General features: G+C 47.7%; 9 protein-coding genes across 9 annotated transcripts; 4 read left to right on the top strand and 5 right to left on the bottom strand.

The window, feature by feature from the left end:
- Positions 1–208: 208 nt before the first annotated feature.
- On the bottom strand, positions 209–809 carry I302_104535 (uncharacterized protein; the record flags this gene model as incomplete). Its single annotated transcript, XM_019189890.1, has 3 exons — positions 209–323; positions 412–572; positions 657–809. The coding sequence occupies 3 exons, from the start codon at positions 807–809 to the stop codon at positions 209–211; spliced, it is 429 nt and encodes a 142-aa protein (XP_019049452.1).
- Positions 810–1784: 975 nt separating this feature from the next.
- On the top strand, positions 1785–2355 carry I302_104534 (uncharacterized protein; the record flags this gene model as incomplete). The annotated part of the gene is made up of 3 exons (XM_019189889.1): positions 1785–1937; positions 2026–2183; positions 2277–2355. The coding sequence occupies 3 exons, from the start codon at positions 1785–1787 to the stop codon at positions 2353–2355; spliced, it is 390 nt and encodes a 129-aa protein (XP_019049451.1).
- Positions 2356–2931: 576 nt separating this feature from the next.
- Positions 2932–3592, top strand: I302_104533 (uncharacterized protein; the record flags this gene model as incomplete). Its single annotated transcript, XM_019189888.1, has 3 exons — positions 2932–3084; positions 3216–3373; positions 3478–3592. 3 exons carry the CDS (start codon positions 2932–2934, stop codon positions 3590–3592), a joined length of 426 nt encoding a protein of 141 aa, XP_019049450.1.
- Positions 3593–4209: 617 nt separating this feature from the next.
- I302_104532 (uncharacterized protein) lies at positions 4210–5699 on the top strand (the record flags this gene model as incomplete). Its single annotated transcript, XM_019189887.1, has 6 exons — positions 4210–4534; positions 4616–4755; positions 4828–4966; positions 5027–5197; positions 5264–5351; positions 5450–5699. The coding sequence occupies 6 exons, from the start codon at positions 4210–4212 to the stop codon at positions 5697–5699; spliced, it is 1113 nt and encodes a 370-aa protein (XP_019049449.1).
- Positions 5700–5843: 144 nt separating this feature from the next.
- I302_104531 (uncharacterized protein) lies at positions 5844–7956 on the bottom strand (the record flags this gene model as incomplete). Its single annotated transcript, XM_019189886.1, has 6 exons — positions 5844–6848; positions 6921–6948; positions 7031–7158; positions 7222–7324; positions 7430–7755; positions 7831–7956. 6 exons carry the CDS (start codon positions 7954–7956, stop codon positions 5844–5846), a joined length of 1716 nt encoding a protein of 571 aa, XP_019049448.1.
- Positions 7957–8635: 679 nt separating this feature from the next.
- I302_104530 (uncharacterized protein) lies at positions 8636–9805 on the bottom strand (the record flags this gene model as incomplete). Its single annotated transcript, XM_019189885.1, has 4 exons — positions 8636–8672; positions 8751–9198; positions 9256–9692; positions 9753–9805. 4 exons carry the CDS (start codon positions 9803–9805, stop codon positions 8636–8638), a joined length of 975 nt encoding a protein of 324 aa, XP_019049447.1.
- A 335-nt stretch (positions 9806–10140) lies between these two features.
- I302_104529 (uncharacterized protein) lies at positions 10141–11351 on the top strand (the record flags this gene model as incomplete). The annotated part of the gene is made up of 2 exons (XM_065869899.1): positions 10141–10334; positions 10391–11351. The coding sequence occupies 2 exons, from the start codon at positions 10141–10143 to the stop codon at positions 11349–11351; spliced, it is 1155 nt and encodes a 384-aa protein (XP_065725971.1).
- A 150-nt stretch (positions 11352–11501) lies between these two features.
- On the bottom strand, positions 11502–12853 carry I302_104528 (uncharacterized protein; the record flags this gene model as incomplete). Its single annotated transcript, XM_019189883.1, has 4 exons — positions 11502–11879; positions 11954–12141; positions 12235–12421; positions 12497–12853. The coding sequence occupies 4 exons, from the start codon at positions 12851–12853 to the stop codon at positions 11502–11504; spliced, it is 1110 nt and encodes a 369-aa protein (XP_019049445.1).
- A 3192-nt stretch (positions 12854–16045) lies between these two features.
- Positions 16046–16476, bottom strand: I302_104527 (uncharacterized protein; the record flags this gene model as incomplete). The annotated part of the gene is made up of 2 exons (XM_019189882.1): positions 16046–16221; positions 16317–16476. The coding sequence occupies 2 exons, from the start codon at positions 16474–16476 to the stop codon at positions 16046–16048; spliced, it is 336 nt and encodes a 111-aa protein (XP_019049444.1).
- Between the last annotated feature and the right edge of the window lie 470 nt (positions 16477–16946).

Below are 16946 nucleotides of genomic sequence, written 5' to 3'. Positions count from 1 at the left end.
GTGTGCAACGATTGTATAATCAACGGCGAATGAGACGGAGTTTCCGTTTGACAGTGTTTACAGTCGTAGCTCAAGATATTTTCGGGTCCTTTCAAGGCTCACACTACGATTAGTCAAATCACATCAGAAATCGTTCCACATTGATGGAACAATTTATTCATCGACACTTAAATGACCTTCTGGGCATCGGTCCAAACGGATGTTCAATCTAATCTTTGTTATTTTCATAGAATTGCTGGAGGACAGCCGAATCGGCATATTTGGTGAGGGTCTTGATTTTTGGATTCTCTTCTACATCCTCGAATTCAAGGACATAACAGTTTCTGCGCGTCCGGTAGGTCAGCAGCTGTTTCAGGTCAATCTTCAATACGGAATGTCAGGAGCTAGTGAAAGAGGAGTGGCAAGTCTTACGGATTGGCATATCTCTTTCCATCCTTTTTACCTACACCATATGTATTCATCTGGACGATAGCGGTATTCCCATCTGCGATCATGATTCTGGTGATATGGATATCCGGGTCATGGGTGAGGATCGAATACAAGGGGGTCATAGCGGTGATGTACCCCATTTTCTGTTTTCACAGTCAAGGTCAACAACACACTTTGGTTGGTCAGCAATCGCCATGGCCGTGGAATCAAAGCAAGAGCATGCTCACCGAATCATAACTTCCAGCAGGGAATGAGGCCTTAACCTCATCATTGAAAATTGTAGACTTCACATCATCCCTCAGGTAACTGAATAACTCGGTCATCTCGTTTTTGACCGCATGACCAAAGATCTTTTGAACGTATTCTTTGGTGAGAGGCATGTCGGCAATGTGCTCTGTAGCAGTGAGTGGCAATGGGGGAAGACGATCGAAAAGAGATGAAATCAATAAACGCTTGCGGTCATTCATATATGCTCAACTCTGCGAAGACGAAGAACGTACACTCCAATGACCTCTTTTTTGGCTGTCACCCGGCGGAGCATGTGTCGCATTTTCAGTGCGAAAGGCCAATGAATGAGACCATGATGCCCGAAAGATTGGTCATCAAGCCTTAAACACAGCTTGTTGATCGCCCATATGATGCTCCAGGGGCTCGTTAGTCCAGGCGGGTGCGCGTTTCGAGGAGACTGTTGCTGTAGAGCTTCGAAAGTGCCATATGACTATACCATGTCCGACGGTTTGACGTTCGCTTGGCATACCGGCGTTGATACAATCTACACGTGTGTTAGAATCCTCCATTCTCTCAGCCAACCTTGGAAGTGGCAAAAGCGGCTCAAATTCTAAAATCGATTCGTATTTTATATACAAGACACCTTCCGTTCCGTGAAGTCACGCGCATAAACCCCTGTCGAGGTTCGAGAACACGTTGCTGGCTGTCTAGCTCGCAAGTAGCTTGGATCAGCGCTCAACGGATGGTTGCTGAGGCGACAGACTGGGTGGACATTCTACCGCCTGGACTGAGAGATACGGCCCCGTGTGAAGCTTATGGCCGCCATGCATGTACTCCATGCCATGATGCCGCTACAAGCTCCTTTCTGGGGTAGTCGTGTGTGGAGACAATCTTACCTACGTCCCATGCAGAGAGCCATATACTGCGCATCTCGCACAGCTCGGCGTTCGGTCTGCTGAGCAGGGAGACCGAACGCCCTCAATGAACCGAACGCCTAAGGAGTGCAGCTTCATCTGTCTCCGACCAGAAGGATACATAAGGTAAAAAGGCTCAATGTTCTTTCAATCATCGGTTGCTTAGCTATCACTCAGCAAAGTAACTCTTCCCACAACTTGGACTTTGACAAGATGACACTCACCAAGGAATACGTCGAAAGCTTCCTGGAGCATGTAAACAAGAACGAAGTTGCACAAATGATGAACATCATTGACGACAATGTGCAAGGCTTCCACATCAGCCCTGATGTAAAGTCCACACCTGCCTCTGGTAGTTTCAACAACGTAGGTCTTGGCACTACTACACTCAGAGCACGATTCAAACCGGGGCAAAGGATAAGAACCATGTACTGATGTTGTATTGGCCCGGAAGACTTCCGAATTCCTTGCCATCTGGGCCCCCATCGCCAATTGTTTCATTGACCCTATCCAGTTCGCCATTCAGAACCTTGTTGTCAGTGGCAATACTGCCGTTCTGGAGCTGAAATTCGAAGGTGTTGGCAGGAAAGATGGGAAAAAATACATTCAATAGTGAGTATCTCCACAAAAGACACTCGTTTTCTTCTGTCTTCGAACACCTGGATTAACGATATTTATGGCTGACGACGATGCACCCCGGGTCAGTCCCTGTTGGATCCTCGAGTTCGATGATGAGGAAAAGCCCAAGATAGTCAAATGGAGATGCTATCCGATTCTGCCTTGATGATGCGATACTACGAGGGAAACAAGGAGTGAACGGGCGTGAGCATGATATGAGAAGGGGGCAATGGCAGGCTTGATTTACCTAGTGCTGCTGTAGCTCAGAAGTCTTGTAGTCCTTTGTTACGTTGCTTCCCAATTCGTATGTATGCAGTATGCAGTAATCCAGTCATTGATGAACGGGATCTATCGTGAATAGCAGCAATTCGATCCACATAGGCTCCGCAGGAGGCAGATCGCAATCCGCGTTGCATTGTTTTGGCTCTGGACGGCTGCACGGCCTCGATGTTTTTACCCATATCCCTTTGTTCAAGTCCCGTACCTTTGAGCCGCTGTGTTGCGCCAAAGGCTATGCTCGTCTTTAGAAACCTCCTCAAAGTCTACGGTCTTCGGTCAGATGGCATGCGCCGCAGAATACTGTCACCGGGGTGCGCTTCGATCCTTTGTTCATGAGATATCCGTCATTCAACGGTATATAACGATTGATTGCAGTTTGTTATTTCGTGTTGAATCCTTCCCATCACAGTTCCAATATCAATACCTCTCATATCTAACCAGAAAGATCCAATATACTAGGACGATGCCGCTCACCAAAGAATACGTCATGAAGATGATCGGCCACCTGATCAAGTATGAGGGACCGGAGATGATGGAGTTCATGCACGACGATATCGAAATCAGGTTCATCAATGATGAGGTCAAGTCCACTGTCGCTTCGGGAGTGTTCAGAGGGGTAAGCATCGTCCCTTTCTTGTATCTTTACTACGGTCTCACGCCTCAGTCTACAGAGGAGTAATGATGCTGACAACTGCGTTCATTCATCCATCCCACTACTACTGTTGCTTCAACCGCAACTCAACACAGAAAGTAGAATACATGCAAGCTCAAGCACCTTTCGCGACCCTTTTCGTCAAGCCTGCCGATTTCACGCTTGATACCCTGATCGTCTCTGGTAATACCGCGGTGGTCGAGCTGAAAGGTGTAGCCATTGGCAAGAAGACCAATATCGAATACCCTCAATAGTGAGTTCTCGCTTAAAGACACGAATTTGACCCATATCCTTCAACCTGAGATTCTTATGATCAACGAGAAGAGTCGTTGAGAGCTGAACAACCATTGTGTCCAGTCTCTGCTGGGTCTACGAGTTCAACGACAACGAGGAGAAACCCCAAATCGTAAAAGCGCGAGGATATCTCGACTCAGCTTTGATGTCTCGATACTACGAGGAGAACAAGGATTAGACGAACCAAGTATACCTTGCACCTCTCCCAGATATTCGCATCTTTGTAGACTTGAGGTGTAGTGCGGAGGTTAGTGGGAGGGATATGTCATGTGCTGAGACGCAGTCTGTCAGGCCGCGATACGTTGGATTTGATCTGCGAGCATGAATGACCCGCAATCAGATCGAGCAAGGAAAGCTATCAAAGGTTGACTTGGCTAGTTGATTTTATGAGCAAGAGAACCAGTACCAACACCTTCATTCCTCCGCCACCTTCGTTCGGCCATTCCTCTTCATCGATCCAAGCGTTATCTGTGATGAACGTATTTAACAAAGTTGAATCCTGATACTCCCTATCTGTTGTGAGGAGCGATGTGGTATCCTCGTCTGAGGAGGTCAGAATCGAAATCACGGTCCTTCTTGAGGCCAGGTAAGGTGATGAATATAGCGCGTTCCCTTCGGTCATGAAACCACGCGTGAGACACGTGAGTACAACGTGCATCCTCCGCTTTGACGTCATCCAACTCTTCTTGGTCCACAGCATATACGTTGGACATCACTTTCTCAAGACCAAGTTCGCATTACTGTATTTTCATATCAGCCCTCAGCACATAAGCACATCACCCCACAGCCAGCACCATGCCCTCAGAGCTCCTCCACCTTCCCCCACTCTACACCCTCGTAGGCCTATACCGTCTCCTCACCGACCCCTTCATCCGCCAACCCGTCCTAGACAAGATCAAACATGCCTCCATCCGAGGACTGGTCGTGGGCGCAGTGTACGCGGCGGGAAGTTGGAAATTGATGGATTGGTTTGTTCGACATTTCCTAATAGGTCAGGGGTGGAATGTCTTCAAATCGCATAAGGCGTTGGAGAAGGAGACCGGAGGCGTCGGTGGAGGAGGGGGAGGGGTAGTGAATGTGGGAATTGGGAGGTTCAGTGTACCGGTTGATATTGTTTTATGTGAGCTCGTCTCTCCCATCTAATATGGTCTGATGAGGATGATCGAGCTGATTAAGTATGTGTGGTGTGTGATGAGTGCAGATACCCACCTGTTCATCCTTTTACCGCAACTGAGCTCGATACTGCGCTATTTCATCTACAAGAACTTGAAGATTGCCAGATCCAGAGCATACTCTCTGACGGTGTCCTCCAGAGGTAAACCACATGAGTTTTGGTCACAGGTGAATTCGAATCTACAATCTGATCACTCGAGTGACGAACGAATGCTAATCTGCAACATCAATGTCGTAAAGGGATACATCGAAGAATGGACCCAACCACCCACGTTACCAGGCTCAAGCCAAGTAGACAAGAACGGACGAAGAATCAGGTCCAACACCCAATATATAGATTGGATCTTATGGTGGCCCACTCAACTAGTTCTGAGAAAGTGTAGGTTAACAACATAACACACATGGGATAAATTTCACTGAGAAAGATGTCCCCTGCCAGACCTATATTTACCCCTCTCGCCGTCCCTCCCACTCCTCGCCCCACTCGTCAAATCTTTCTTAAGATCCATAACGACCGGAGAATACCTACATCAACCGTACTTCGACGCTAAGGGAATGAGCAATGATGAGATCTGGAGGTGGGTCGAAGAGCGAAAGTGGGCTTATAGGGGTGAGTCGATAGTAGGGCAATAAATGACTCTTGATAGAAGCTGACTCAGACATGAACGTCCTCTAGCGTTCGGTTTCGCCGCTTCTTTGATTGAGAGTATACCCATTATCGGTTTGTTCTTCTCTATCTCAAATAGGATAGGTGCGGCTATGTGGTGAGTCAACGTCCTGATCCGCAGTGACAGCCCACAACCACGTCGTACAATCGATAACCAATCTCGATGACTGATGACTGATGGATAACATAACACAGGGCATTCGATCTCGAGAAACGCCAGCACCTCTTCTCAGCGGGCGTTATCAAACCCCTTCAACCTGCTCAAGTGGGATTCTACGGTATGGGCAAAGTAGATGATCTAGGCGTGGATATTCAGAAGGCAGAGAAAGAGATAGATAGGAAATTCAGTACCAGGAAATCTTCAGATCGGGATGAGGAAGGGATACTGGAGATTAAAGGGAAGGGTGTGGGTGTCGAGGAGAAGGGTAAAGAGAAGGTCTTGTAATGTTGTGATTGTGATTTGACATATGCATAACATGATTGTGACTATGATTTGTTCACTTTTCTCCTCTTTTCCATTCAACTGACTACTGAAAACTGATCTGTAATTTACCCCACACGACACCCTACATCAGTCGCACCACAAAAACTAAAACAACTGCCAATGCCCCATCACCCATCCCAACAAAATAGCAATCCCCAAAATCCTATAAGCCTGCCACCCATCTTTATTCTCGCTCAACATGGATTTACTCGAATTGTTCCAACTCCAATCTCCAAGTGGGAACTGGTCGATAGATTGGATAACGCGATAATGCGGCGGCGTAGCTGTCGTATCGGATTCAGAGGATGTATTATCACCTAGATGGGGAGGTGGTGGGCTCGTGTGTCTTTGTTCAGGCGCCTTACTTGTGTGGGAGTGTGAATGGGATCGAGTCTTGCTGTGTTGTCTCGGTCGACCTTCTGGTGATCCTTCAGGCTGTTGTTGTAGTCGCTGGGAGGACTCACGAGCAGGAGGAGGCGATGAACCTCTCTTAGTCTCAAGAGACTCGATAGTCTTCATCCAATTTTCAGTTCCCTTCCCCTTGTTTCTTGTCTTATCTTTCTCTTTATGTTGGCTTTTGTTCTGGCTTCCAGATCTCCCTCGCTTACCACTTTGATGACCCGTATGGGTACTTTCCAAGTGATGTTGATCAATCTCGTGAAAATCCTCTGATTTCTCCACAAATACATAGACACCTTTATCGCTTGACCTTCTTCTCCCTCCCTCACCCATCCTTCCCCTTTCCTCATACCCACCCGTCGGGCGCAGGTGTGCTAAGAACGCGCTGACCAATATCCCTCCTACAAACTCTGCCACGCAGATTTTCAACCTCGCCTTATATTCGTTCTCTTCCAGCTTTTCCAATCTGTTTGTGTCCTTCTTCGAGCTGGTCAAGGAAGATACGATGGAGTACACTGATTGTCTAGGAGCAGGTAGGGGCTTGGAGTGAAGTAGGATCTGCAGATCGTCAAAATTGAAGGGATACGTTGGGAGGGAGCTCTCCGAGGATATAAGCGATGGGATGAGAGGTAGGATGGTATGTAAGATGCTCGACTCGGTGGGGTGCAAGAAGGGTATATGGGAAGGTTTGTCTGGGATAGGTGGAATCGACTAAAACCAAAAAGTCAGACGCTGTAAGCTTGATTTTCCTCTGGTGGGGGCTGGCAGGGCAGATAAGCTTACAGGATAAAGTAAGAATTTGTTCCAAGCTCTGAAATGATTCAAGGCATGACATTGTAGAATGAGCTACCTTCTGCATACTCCGAAGAGGTAGTAGCTGTAACGAAGCTCACAGATCGGACAGAGCAATCACTCCATCCCATGCTTCATGCCATGTCCCAGCTCTCAGCTTACTCGGATCGGTGGTTTCGGCTGTTTCAATCAAACGAGTTCTGGTGTCCCCGTCTAGGGGAGTGGTGATCTACAGCGACGTAGTATCAGCGAGTATATCTGGGAATGAAGCAATCGAGGTAAAGAGACGCACATATCGATTATCTTGAATTATGTCCATACCTGTCAAAGGGGTCGATAAGAGAGTGGAAAGCGAATAAGCCGATTTAGGTAGTTGGGTGGAAGGTGGTAGCCAGCTATATAACGATTGTACTAGTTATCAGCTGTCCCTGCCTATCATACGAAGACATCTCCAAAGGTAAAGTGAAGTGGTAGCTCATATAGCATGACGGTGAACCTACTTGTGCCCAATAGCTAACCCATCGTCCCAGCTCTGCACCTCCCCCATAATCTTGCTCAACAACCCCTTGGTAGGATCCATCTCATCCCAGAACAATCTCTCGACTTTCAAACTCTCGCATATCGTTCGTGCCAGACTGAGGGGCACCCAGATATCCATGAATGGTGCAATACCTTTGAGGGTGAGGGAGTAATCTTCGTTAGGACGGAGATGCAGGGTAGACAGGATTGAGAGCGGTGAGATGGGATGGAGAGTGAGGAATAATGGGAAGAGGGATAGGTGGGGTACGTGGGAGGGATCAAGGGTGAGGTAGATTGGGATGGTATCCTGATATAGACCAAGCTGACATCAGCTTTCCAGGTGAGATGGGCAGGATGGGGAAGGTGCAGTATGATGACTCACGATCAACACGTAGAATACGGGACATAGAGTCTTGCCTGGTGAGAGAGTAGGCAAGAGTTCGAAGTTAATGGGAAGAGGTAGAGGAGGTGATATCTCGATATCCACATCTACATCTGATACAGGCATTGTGAGTGTTCGTTGTAGGTGTGAGAGTGTTGACGATATGAGGTGAGATGAGAAGGCATGATGGGGATGGAGTAATCGAGTGTGTCATCATATATATATAAATGATTATAAATGGTGATATACTGTACTGATACTCGTACTCTACGTCAACTGTCTCAGATACCTCTTTACTCTTTTTGTGATTCACTTTCACCACTTTCACTCTACTCTACTCTACTCTGATATCATATTACTCGTCAGTCGTCATCTTATCTCACACGAACTCGCATGGCACGTGTCATCGACACAAGGCACCAGAGTCAAACCCAGTCGAAGATCAGGCACCTGATGATATACATACTGTAGTCTGTAGTCATGGTTATAAGTAGGGTTAGTAGCATGGGTCGATGGATATAACTCCGTACCATGGCAAGTGATCTGATACAGACTCTGGGCATTCTGGCATTGCAATATTCAGACAATCCGCCAAGGGTATATATTCCGTGCATACCTGATACCTGATACCTGATCCGCATTGGGTACGAATATATGGCAAACCCTCTGACATGCGATACTTGCTTCAGATCGTACCTCCTGTGCTCATATTCCAGGCCTGTCCATCACCTTGATACTTCTCTGATCGGTAGGTGAGCTGGATTCATTCTCTCGCGAACATTACTTCTCTTTAGGGAAATCGCACTTAATGACCGACAGCGGCGAGCTGCTGGGCGTTGTACCTGATTTTCCAAACTCAAGTCAATCCTCACCTTCAACCTGGGTATCGATATCATGCCATCTTGAAGCTTCCCACTCACCTTGCACCCTCAGGCTTTGCCTCTTCGATCAACGTCCTAATCTCCTTCAACTCATCTTCGCTCAAATCCACATCCCCAGCACCCCAATTCTCTGCCAACCTAATTGCATTCTTCGTCCCAGGTATAGGGATCGCCCCCTGAGCAATCACCCAGGCCAGAGCGAGTTGTCCGGGAGTACATCGCTTCTTCTCGGCAAGTTTTTGGAATTCATGGACGATCTTGAGGTTCTTGCCTAGCAATTCTTCAGAGAATCGAGGGATAGTACGTCGGACGTCTCCCTTCGGGAACTGATCGGCAGATGTGTACTTGCCCGTGAGAATTCCCTTGCCCAGGGGCGAATAGGCAATAACGGTCACTCCGAGCTCTTTAGCAGTGTCGATGAGGCCGTTCTGCTCGTGGTCCGTGTACCAAGGGGAGTACTCGATCTGCAAGGCGTCGATATGCGCGACTAATTTACTCGGGCCTATCAGCTTTGGCTTTGGCACAGCATTGCGCCCACACTCACTGCTACAAGCCTTCCTAAGCGTGGCGGCACCGCATTCACTCAAACCGATGTACTTGCATTTACCCTTTTCCTTGAGGGATTGCAGGGTACCGACCGATTCCTCGAGAGCTCTTCCAGGCTCAATACGATGGATGTAATATAGATCTGGAGTAAAGCCTAGCCGTTGAATCGAGTTATCGATGTACTCCTCGATATGAGCCTTCGAATTGTCTATCTTCCCGTCATCAAGGTGGATTCCGCATTTACTAGCGATGAACACCTTGTCGCGCGCTTCAGGATTCCGCTTGATCCATTCGCCAATGAGTTGCTCGTTGTGGCCTTTACCGTATATCGCAGCTGAGTCCCAGAAGGTACACCCGAGCTCGAGGGCCTTGGAGAGGGTCTGATGGGACTCAGAATCTACAGCTGTGCCGTAGCTTTGGCTGAAGCCCATGGCTCTGAAACAACTGGTCAGATATGATACACCGGCTGAGTAGGGCAAAGGACAAGTCACTCACCCAAAGCCTGGGACCGGGACATTGATATCTTGGAATTTGAGTGTACGAACCATCTTCAGGTAATCAGTCGTCGTTTAAAGTAGGATAGGGGAAACCAAATGTGGGAGGGGGAATCAGTAGTTCTCAGAGAATATCCTGGTAGGATATTTATAGCTCCCAATCGGTTGCGGATTCCTTATCAGCAAGTGCCGCCTCCACCTTCACCTCCACCCGCCTCCACTTCACCTGTCCACCTACCTCCACCAAGCGAGAGCTCAAAAACGTCATCAATACTCACCGCAAAAACTCTTGAAATGCGTCTCCTTAGGGTATATAAAGCTTACGGCTCTGTCTAGTGACTACTGCCCTTCAGGTACCTAGCTCAGCACTTTACCTGATCTTACCCATAATGACTTCACCTCTATCGCGATACCGCCTCTTGTCGCCCACAGCTTCGGTGCGAGTCTCGCCGCTATGTCTGGGCACAATGACATTTGGGGATGTCCATAACGAGCGGTATGGTAAATGCGATAAGCCAACGTCGTTCGAGATATTAGACACGTTCTATAACAATGGCGGCAACTTTATTGATACTGCCAACGTGTGAGTTCTTCCCACCCCTGGGCCCTGGGCTACTCATCCGAGCCTCGTGCTGATAGAAAGGACAGTTATCGGGACAGTCAATCGGAAGAGTGGATTGGGGAGTGGATAGCCAAGCGACAAAACAGGGACGAGCTTGTCCTCGCCACGAAATACACCAACTCCTATACACCAGCACGGGAAGGTCACGTCAGCATCAACTATAAGGGGAACGGTTCCAAATCGATGAAACTCTCCCTTGAAGCCTCGCTGAAACGGCTCGGGACCACCTACATCGATCTCTTCTATCTTCATATCTGGGACTATACCGTCTCGATCCCCGAGCTCATGACCTCCCTTAACGATCTTGTCGTATCTGGAAAGGTCCTCTACCTAGGTATCTCCGATACGCCCGCCTGGATCGTGGCGAAAGCGAATCAGTACGCCAGGGACCACGGTCTCCGCCAATTTTCGGTCTACCAGGGGATGTGGAATGCTGCGCTTAGAGATGTGGAGAGAGATATCTTACCGATGGCGAAGGACGAGGGGATGGCTGTCTGCCCGTACGGCGCTCTCAATCAGGGACGATTCCAAACCCGCGAAGGGTTTAGGCAGCGTGAGAAGGATAATTCAGAGGGACGGAATTTCATCCCAACATCGGATCGAGATAAACAAGTGGCTGCTGTCCTGGAGGATCTCGCCGAGAAGCGTAACGATGGGACATCGTTGTTGAACATTGCCCTCGCCTATGTTCTTCAGAAGACACCTTACGTGTTCCCCATCATTGGTGGGAGGAAGGTCGAACATTTCGTACAAAGCTTCAAGGCACTGGATGTCGTTCTAAAAGACGAAGAGATCGCTGTCATTGAGGAAGCTTACGAGTTCGATCATGGCTTCCCGACCAGCTTCCTCAACGGACACTTGTTCGACCCCAGAGTCAAGTCTATCATGGTTACGGAACCATCCCAAGTCATCATGCAAGCGGGAGGTGGTGATAAGATGGTTTATGTAGAAGGCCCCAAGGCGATCAAAGGAGAATGATGGAGAGCTGTCGTCTGAGGTCCAAGGACGTTATACATTGCATAAATACTCAATGGTAAGCATGCATGGCCGTTAAAACCTCATCTACGTTAGGTCTGTGTACGCGATGGTGCAGGATTCGAAAACAACATACATTATCCACTAGGACAATCATCGGCGATGCCTCTTACTCTCCCTAGGCCCGTCGGGAGCCTTCTTCCGTATAGGCATCAAGTTACCGGTAAACCCTTTGGAATCGTAGGGATCCCTCGAACCAGAACCACCTTTATCATCCTTGTTATCTTTAGTGCCCTTCTTGGCGTTGTCCCCTTCTTTAGCTGAAGTAGGGGATGACGAACCCTTCTTGGAAGAGTCTTTCTTCCCATCCCCTCTGTCGTTTGAATCACCTTTGTTTGAGCGATCGCTCTTATTGGATCTACCATCCCCATTCCTATCCCTGGCCCCATCCCTATCTCTTCCTCTGTCATTGGAGGCAGGTCCACCGGACCTATCTGAGCGTCCGTTCTTCCCACCAAACTTCTCCGTCAACTGATTAAAGCGAACAGCCAACACACGTTAGTCCGTCCTCTGAAAGCATTATGGTAAATTGCGAGACGACTCACAAATCTTCCTTTCCCGTCTACCCCCAGCCATAGCGCAGTCAACACCAATGTCTTAAGACATGCTACGAGCGTGAACAAGTCTGGATGAACCAGGATGAAACATCCAAATTCGATGATAGACCCAATCAGGAAGAGTGGCCAATATTGGTCGAGGTGGTTGGAGTGGGTTTTCTGCTTGGTAGGATCGACTAAATGATGAAGGGGTTCAGCATGGGTGAATTCCCAAACAGGATGAGCTGTTATTTATACTGGAGCTAGGGGAGGATGTTGCAGATGCTCACATTTGTGTTGTAAGGGAATGACTAGATCGTACACTTTCCCGAGAATCAAGGTGATCTCCACTTGATTTATCCTCATGATCGTCCATGAAGCCACGAAGAGGATGGACAGGAAGGTGAACTCCCATATCCCAGTAACGTCGGTTAAGGTTATCAAAAGATCACCTAACCAGCCTCCAGAGGTGTATAGCTGTGCATATGTCAATCATATCCCCCTTTCGTCCCCTCGAAGTCGCAGCGCATATAATGAAACGCGGCTACTCACCATGTAATATCTGAAATGCGAACACTTCCTCGCAACCTCATCTCCCCTAGTACCATCACTTTCGATCGGTCTCGGCGGTCGACTCCTCGAAGACGATTCTCGACTACTACCACTACCATGTCTTGAGGAAGAGGATCTCTCACCGCTACTTCTGTGCCTGTCGCTGCCACTGGTCCTAGGTCTATCACTTCCGCCACTACTCCTGTGCCTATCACTAGCACCACCACTCGGCTGACTCCTACTACCAGAGGATCGATGTCTGTCTCCTTCCGATCTTGATGAAGGGCGTTGGCTTGATTGTGAACTCGAAGGCTTTCTTGACCTCTTGTCGCTTTCCGATCCTGAGTCTGATGCCATTTTGAGGTCCCCAGTGATCTAGTGGGTATATAACGCAGTGCGCTTATGGGATCTTTCGACCGTCTGCTATGTGCGCTGTCGCATGTAAAGATATCATTATAAATAGGTCAGGAGGTGTGCATGGGGTGCTCAAGATATCCCATATCCTTTCAAAGGGCATATCCTTTCTTACGATTAACAGGGGATGATGAGATAAAGGATGGAGGATGCGCGCGCCTCATTTAAATACACTGGGAGGGTATTGTTATATATCGCCATCAAAGTTAGCTTCGTCGTGATGGTTCCCTTAGAGAGGTTAGTGGTTTTTGTTGCGACCTCTCAATAATCTGGATTAGCTCTCATAGTGAAGGCAGCTAAGGCTAACAACTCTTTGGCAGGAAGATTACTGAAGTTTCCTAAACGAGCTTGACGTTCTGGACCTGATCACAAGTACGAACATAGACAAACATTGAGCCTAGTAAGTTATCAATCGCCATTAGGCTAGCCAACCCAACATGCCACATCGCTCCACGGATCACATGCCTTCGCACGTGAACCACCCGCCCTCTCTTTACACTGAATCACCTCCGCGGGTAAGTACGCTCCCCATCCGCATCTTCATCCCCACTCTCATCTCCGAGAGGGCGATGCGATCGAACTGCGGGATCCAACGTGATGTGACATCCATATTCGAAAAGAGATGCACAATCCCCATATTGGGTTTTTGTCGGATGTAAATTCATTCAGCGCACCGCAGATATCGCGGAATAGAGTTTCTAAGGAACACGTTTGGAATCCGTGTGAATGTTCTTTTTCGATCACCGGGGGGAGCTCGGTTTTGGGATAGGTAATCATGACCGAGCTTTAGATCTGTTTGAGAGGTCCGCATGGGCGTGGATGTAACGCATCACACCTCGAAGCCTGGATCTGTTTGGTCCGACAAGCTGTCTGGAGGATGGGTGCAGTTGAGTTGGATGTCGGAAGCAGTCTGATATGATGAAGATGTGGCTTGTACATTCGCTTGGGAAGAGACGCATTGAAGTGGATCCGTCGGAAAGGAACTGACTGGTTGTTATAGTGGAAGGGAGATAGACTCCCAGCGAAACATCTAGGTCCGTGAAAGTTCGGGTGTACTCGTATGTGTAGTACATTTCCGAAACGAACCCATACTGCTTAATTGTTCGGACTGTCTGACATCTGCTCCATCAGTACATATATCTAATTAGCAGCTATTGATCATATATGAGGAGATCGAATAAGTACCTGCCTAGCTCCACTACAGTTGGCGCTTATCCGACAATATTGTACCTCAAAATAGGAAATCACAATTCCGCTCTCTTTTCCCGACAGATGGGTCCGCCTGTTCAGATGCAGTGGCTCGCTCTGTGCTGCCTGCGAGGTACTGTAATAATTATGCTTTGACTCTAATTGCGTCCGAGCATAGTAAAGATCGATTTGGTCATTGTGGTGTTATGATCAGAACCGAGGTGGTGAGTCAAAAGAACGGTCCACATAGGTTAACCCGAACTCTGGTAATGGGAACGATTAATGGTTAATGATAATTACTATAAAAGATGCGAGACATCCGTTTCCACCACCTCTTCTTCTTCTTCTTCTTCTTTTTCTATTACGTTATGACGCCACGCCACGCCGCCTACCGAATTATACGGATGGTTGGGATTTATCAAGCTTATCACAACATGGATGTAGCAATGTACAGCTTTTCAGACTTCTTTCTGTTCAGGGTGGGGTTACCGGAAATTGTCCGGAAAAGTACTACAGTACGTCAAAACACAGATATACTGCATGGTATGGCGACAGCTGAGCAGAGACATGTTGGCGCTTAGAATTCGTTAGACTACAACGATTAGTATGGTACCTGAAGGTAACTTCCTTATCAGGGATCAAACTGCAAAAAGGTTCCCGTAATCACTGTTCGCCCTGTCCATCAGGAGGTGAGCGTTTCATCTGATAATTTCTAAATCCATTGTTCTTCTGACGACCTCTGCACCAGTGTACATACCCGTTGGGCAAATGATGGTAGGGTATCTCGCCAAGTCGGAAAGAAGGAAACTCACCTCGTACCTGGGAAAACTTCTCCTTACGACCACCGGCCGCCGGAAGGCCCCCGTGCAGGCAAGAGCTTCGAAGGGCTCATGACGATGGATTGTACACTCTCGTGCAGTACTCGTCCGCGCTTATCGCTTACCACATTCGTCATCAGAGTTGAAAAGAAAGGGAAAAATCCTCCGAGATAGATAATTGTGTTTGCTGTGAGTGCCTTTACTCCGATGAACCCTGAATTGGAAAAGAAGAAAAAAGAAAAAAGAAAAACAGGCATTATATCCTGGGTTTCGGGGTCCCAAGGTATCTTTGAAGTATCAGGTTTCGCTCGATCAGTCTGTCCCAGCGAGGCGGTCAGTGTCACGAGAAGAGCGAGCATGCAATTACATCCGGTTTTCTCACATTGTTCGCGCGTTGGGCGACACACCTGCTCGCTCGTACAGTGCGGATAATCGTAAAGTTGGAGCATGCTTGTAGAATTTTTAGATCAGTTTCCAGCTGCAGGGATGTCTGATTCATGGGAGTGCCTAACTCAGGTAATCACGTAGCTGGCAACTAACTGACTGCCAAAGCACTGCCGAAGCAGAAAGATAGCATTTGTAATTGGCGGGGTATCCAGGGAATGGATTGGTATTGAGCGTTCCTTATGATCCTGCTAGCAAGTCAAATCCGAAGTACAGGAGTTTTTGATCGTGATCAACCGTTGGTTTTGGTTGCTCGGTTTATCTCTAGCTCGTACCTGGAGTAGAAGATCGTTTTGGATTGTTTCGTTTATCGTTTGATCTAGTCCCACCCCTGGGTGTTGTCTCTGATTTTACCTTTTTGGATCACTTGATTCTCCGGGAAATGAGAACTCTGATAGTTCTGGTTTTTCACCAACAAACCGAGGGAAGGAAGAGCTCGGGTTGTTGTTTCTTTTTTTTTTTTCATTGGGTACATATCAAAATTATCTTTTTCTCATGTCATGTCCATACTACGCCATGGGCTTTACCCCACATGTCCCTTTTCGTGTGACTCACACCGTAACTGGTAACCCACGGAACGATATCGGTACGATAATTAAAACAGAAACTCAGCGGCTACCGACGACCGACCGGAAAGGCGTACCTTTGGGTTTTTATCATTGTCACACATTCCTTCGGTTATGAGCTACGAGCATGCCATCTGTATTGCTGCTTCCTCTTTGGTTATCTCCTCTGAGAAGAGTCGGAGATCCCATGAGAAACTTGGTTGGAGGGGGGCATGCAACGAGTACAGCTGAACCAACAGATAGTTCCTGTATCCTACCTTATTCCTCTCCTGCACCCCAATCGATGTGATCCTTTCTGTCTCGAACATTATTTGTCCCACCTACATTTCCATCTTTCTTCCCTTTTCTGCTTGCGCTTGTGCTATTCGTTTGAACACTGGGTACACTCACCTGTCAACTCCCCCACCTGCTTTTGCACACCCCCCAACACATCCGCCATTTTATAATCGATCAACTGTCCGTGCGCAACGAATCCTACTTGTTCTCTCTCCATTATCCTGTACTCGAAAGTCTCAATTGTTGTAATTACAGTCAATACTTTACCATACATTTGGTTGTTCGATAATTACCACCATTGCCAAGCCACAAGAACAAGAAAAAGGAGAACGAGGATATACCTCACCAGACGACCATCTTCTCCATCCCATCTCCATCGCCGCTCACCACTCAATTACGTTATAGGAACGCTGGACTAGGATATTGGGACGTAACGGTACCCTCCCGAGGACCCTTGCTTACGACATACCTCCTCTACTCTTACCAATTGGGCCAGGAAAAGCGGATCCGCAAGAAAGATCTTCCATTGACCCTTCTGGCTAGGCGATAGAAACGTTGGCAACATCATCATCGAGGGCGCTCATCGTCCAATTATATAGATAGTGGCTAGAATTGATCATCGAATATTGATCCAAAGAAGAGAAGTTATTCCTTGAAGAAAGCATTGTTTAAGACTGTAGTATCATTGGATTTAGAATTGATAAGCTCAAGCAGATAAAGGTGAGTGAAAATTCCGTTTCGATC

Source organism: Kwoniella bestiolae, chromosome 2, assembly GCF_000512585.2.
Source record: "Kwoniella bestiolae CBS 10118 chromosome 2, complete sequence".
Classification (NCBI taxonomy): domain Eukaryota; kingdom Fungi; phylum Basidiomycota; class Tremellomycetes; order Tremellales; family Cryptococcaceae; genus Kwoniella; species Kwoniella bestiolae.
This window is presented reverse-complemented; position numbering and strand designations above follow the sequence as displayed.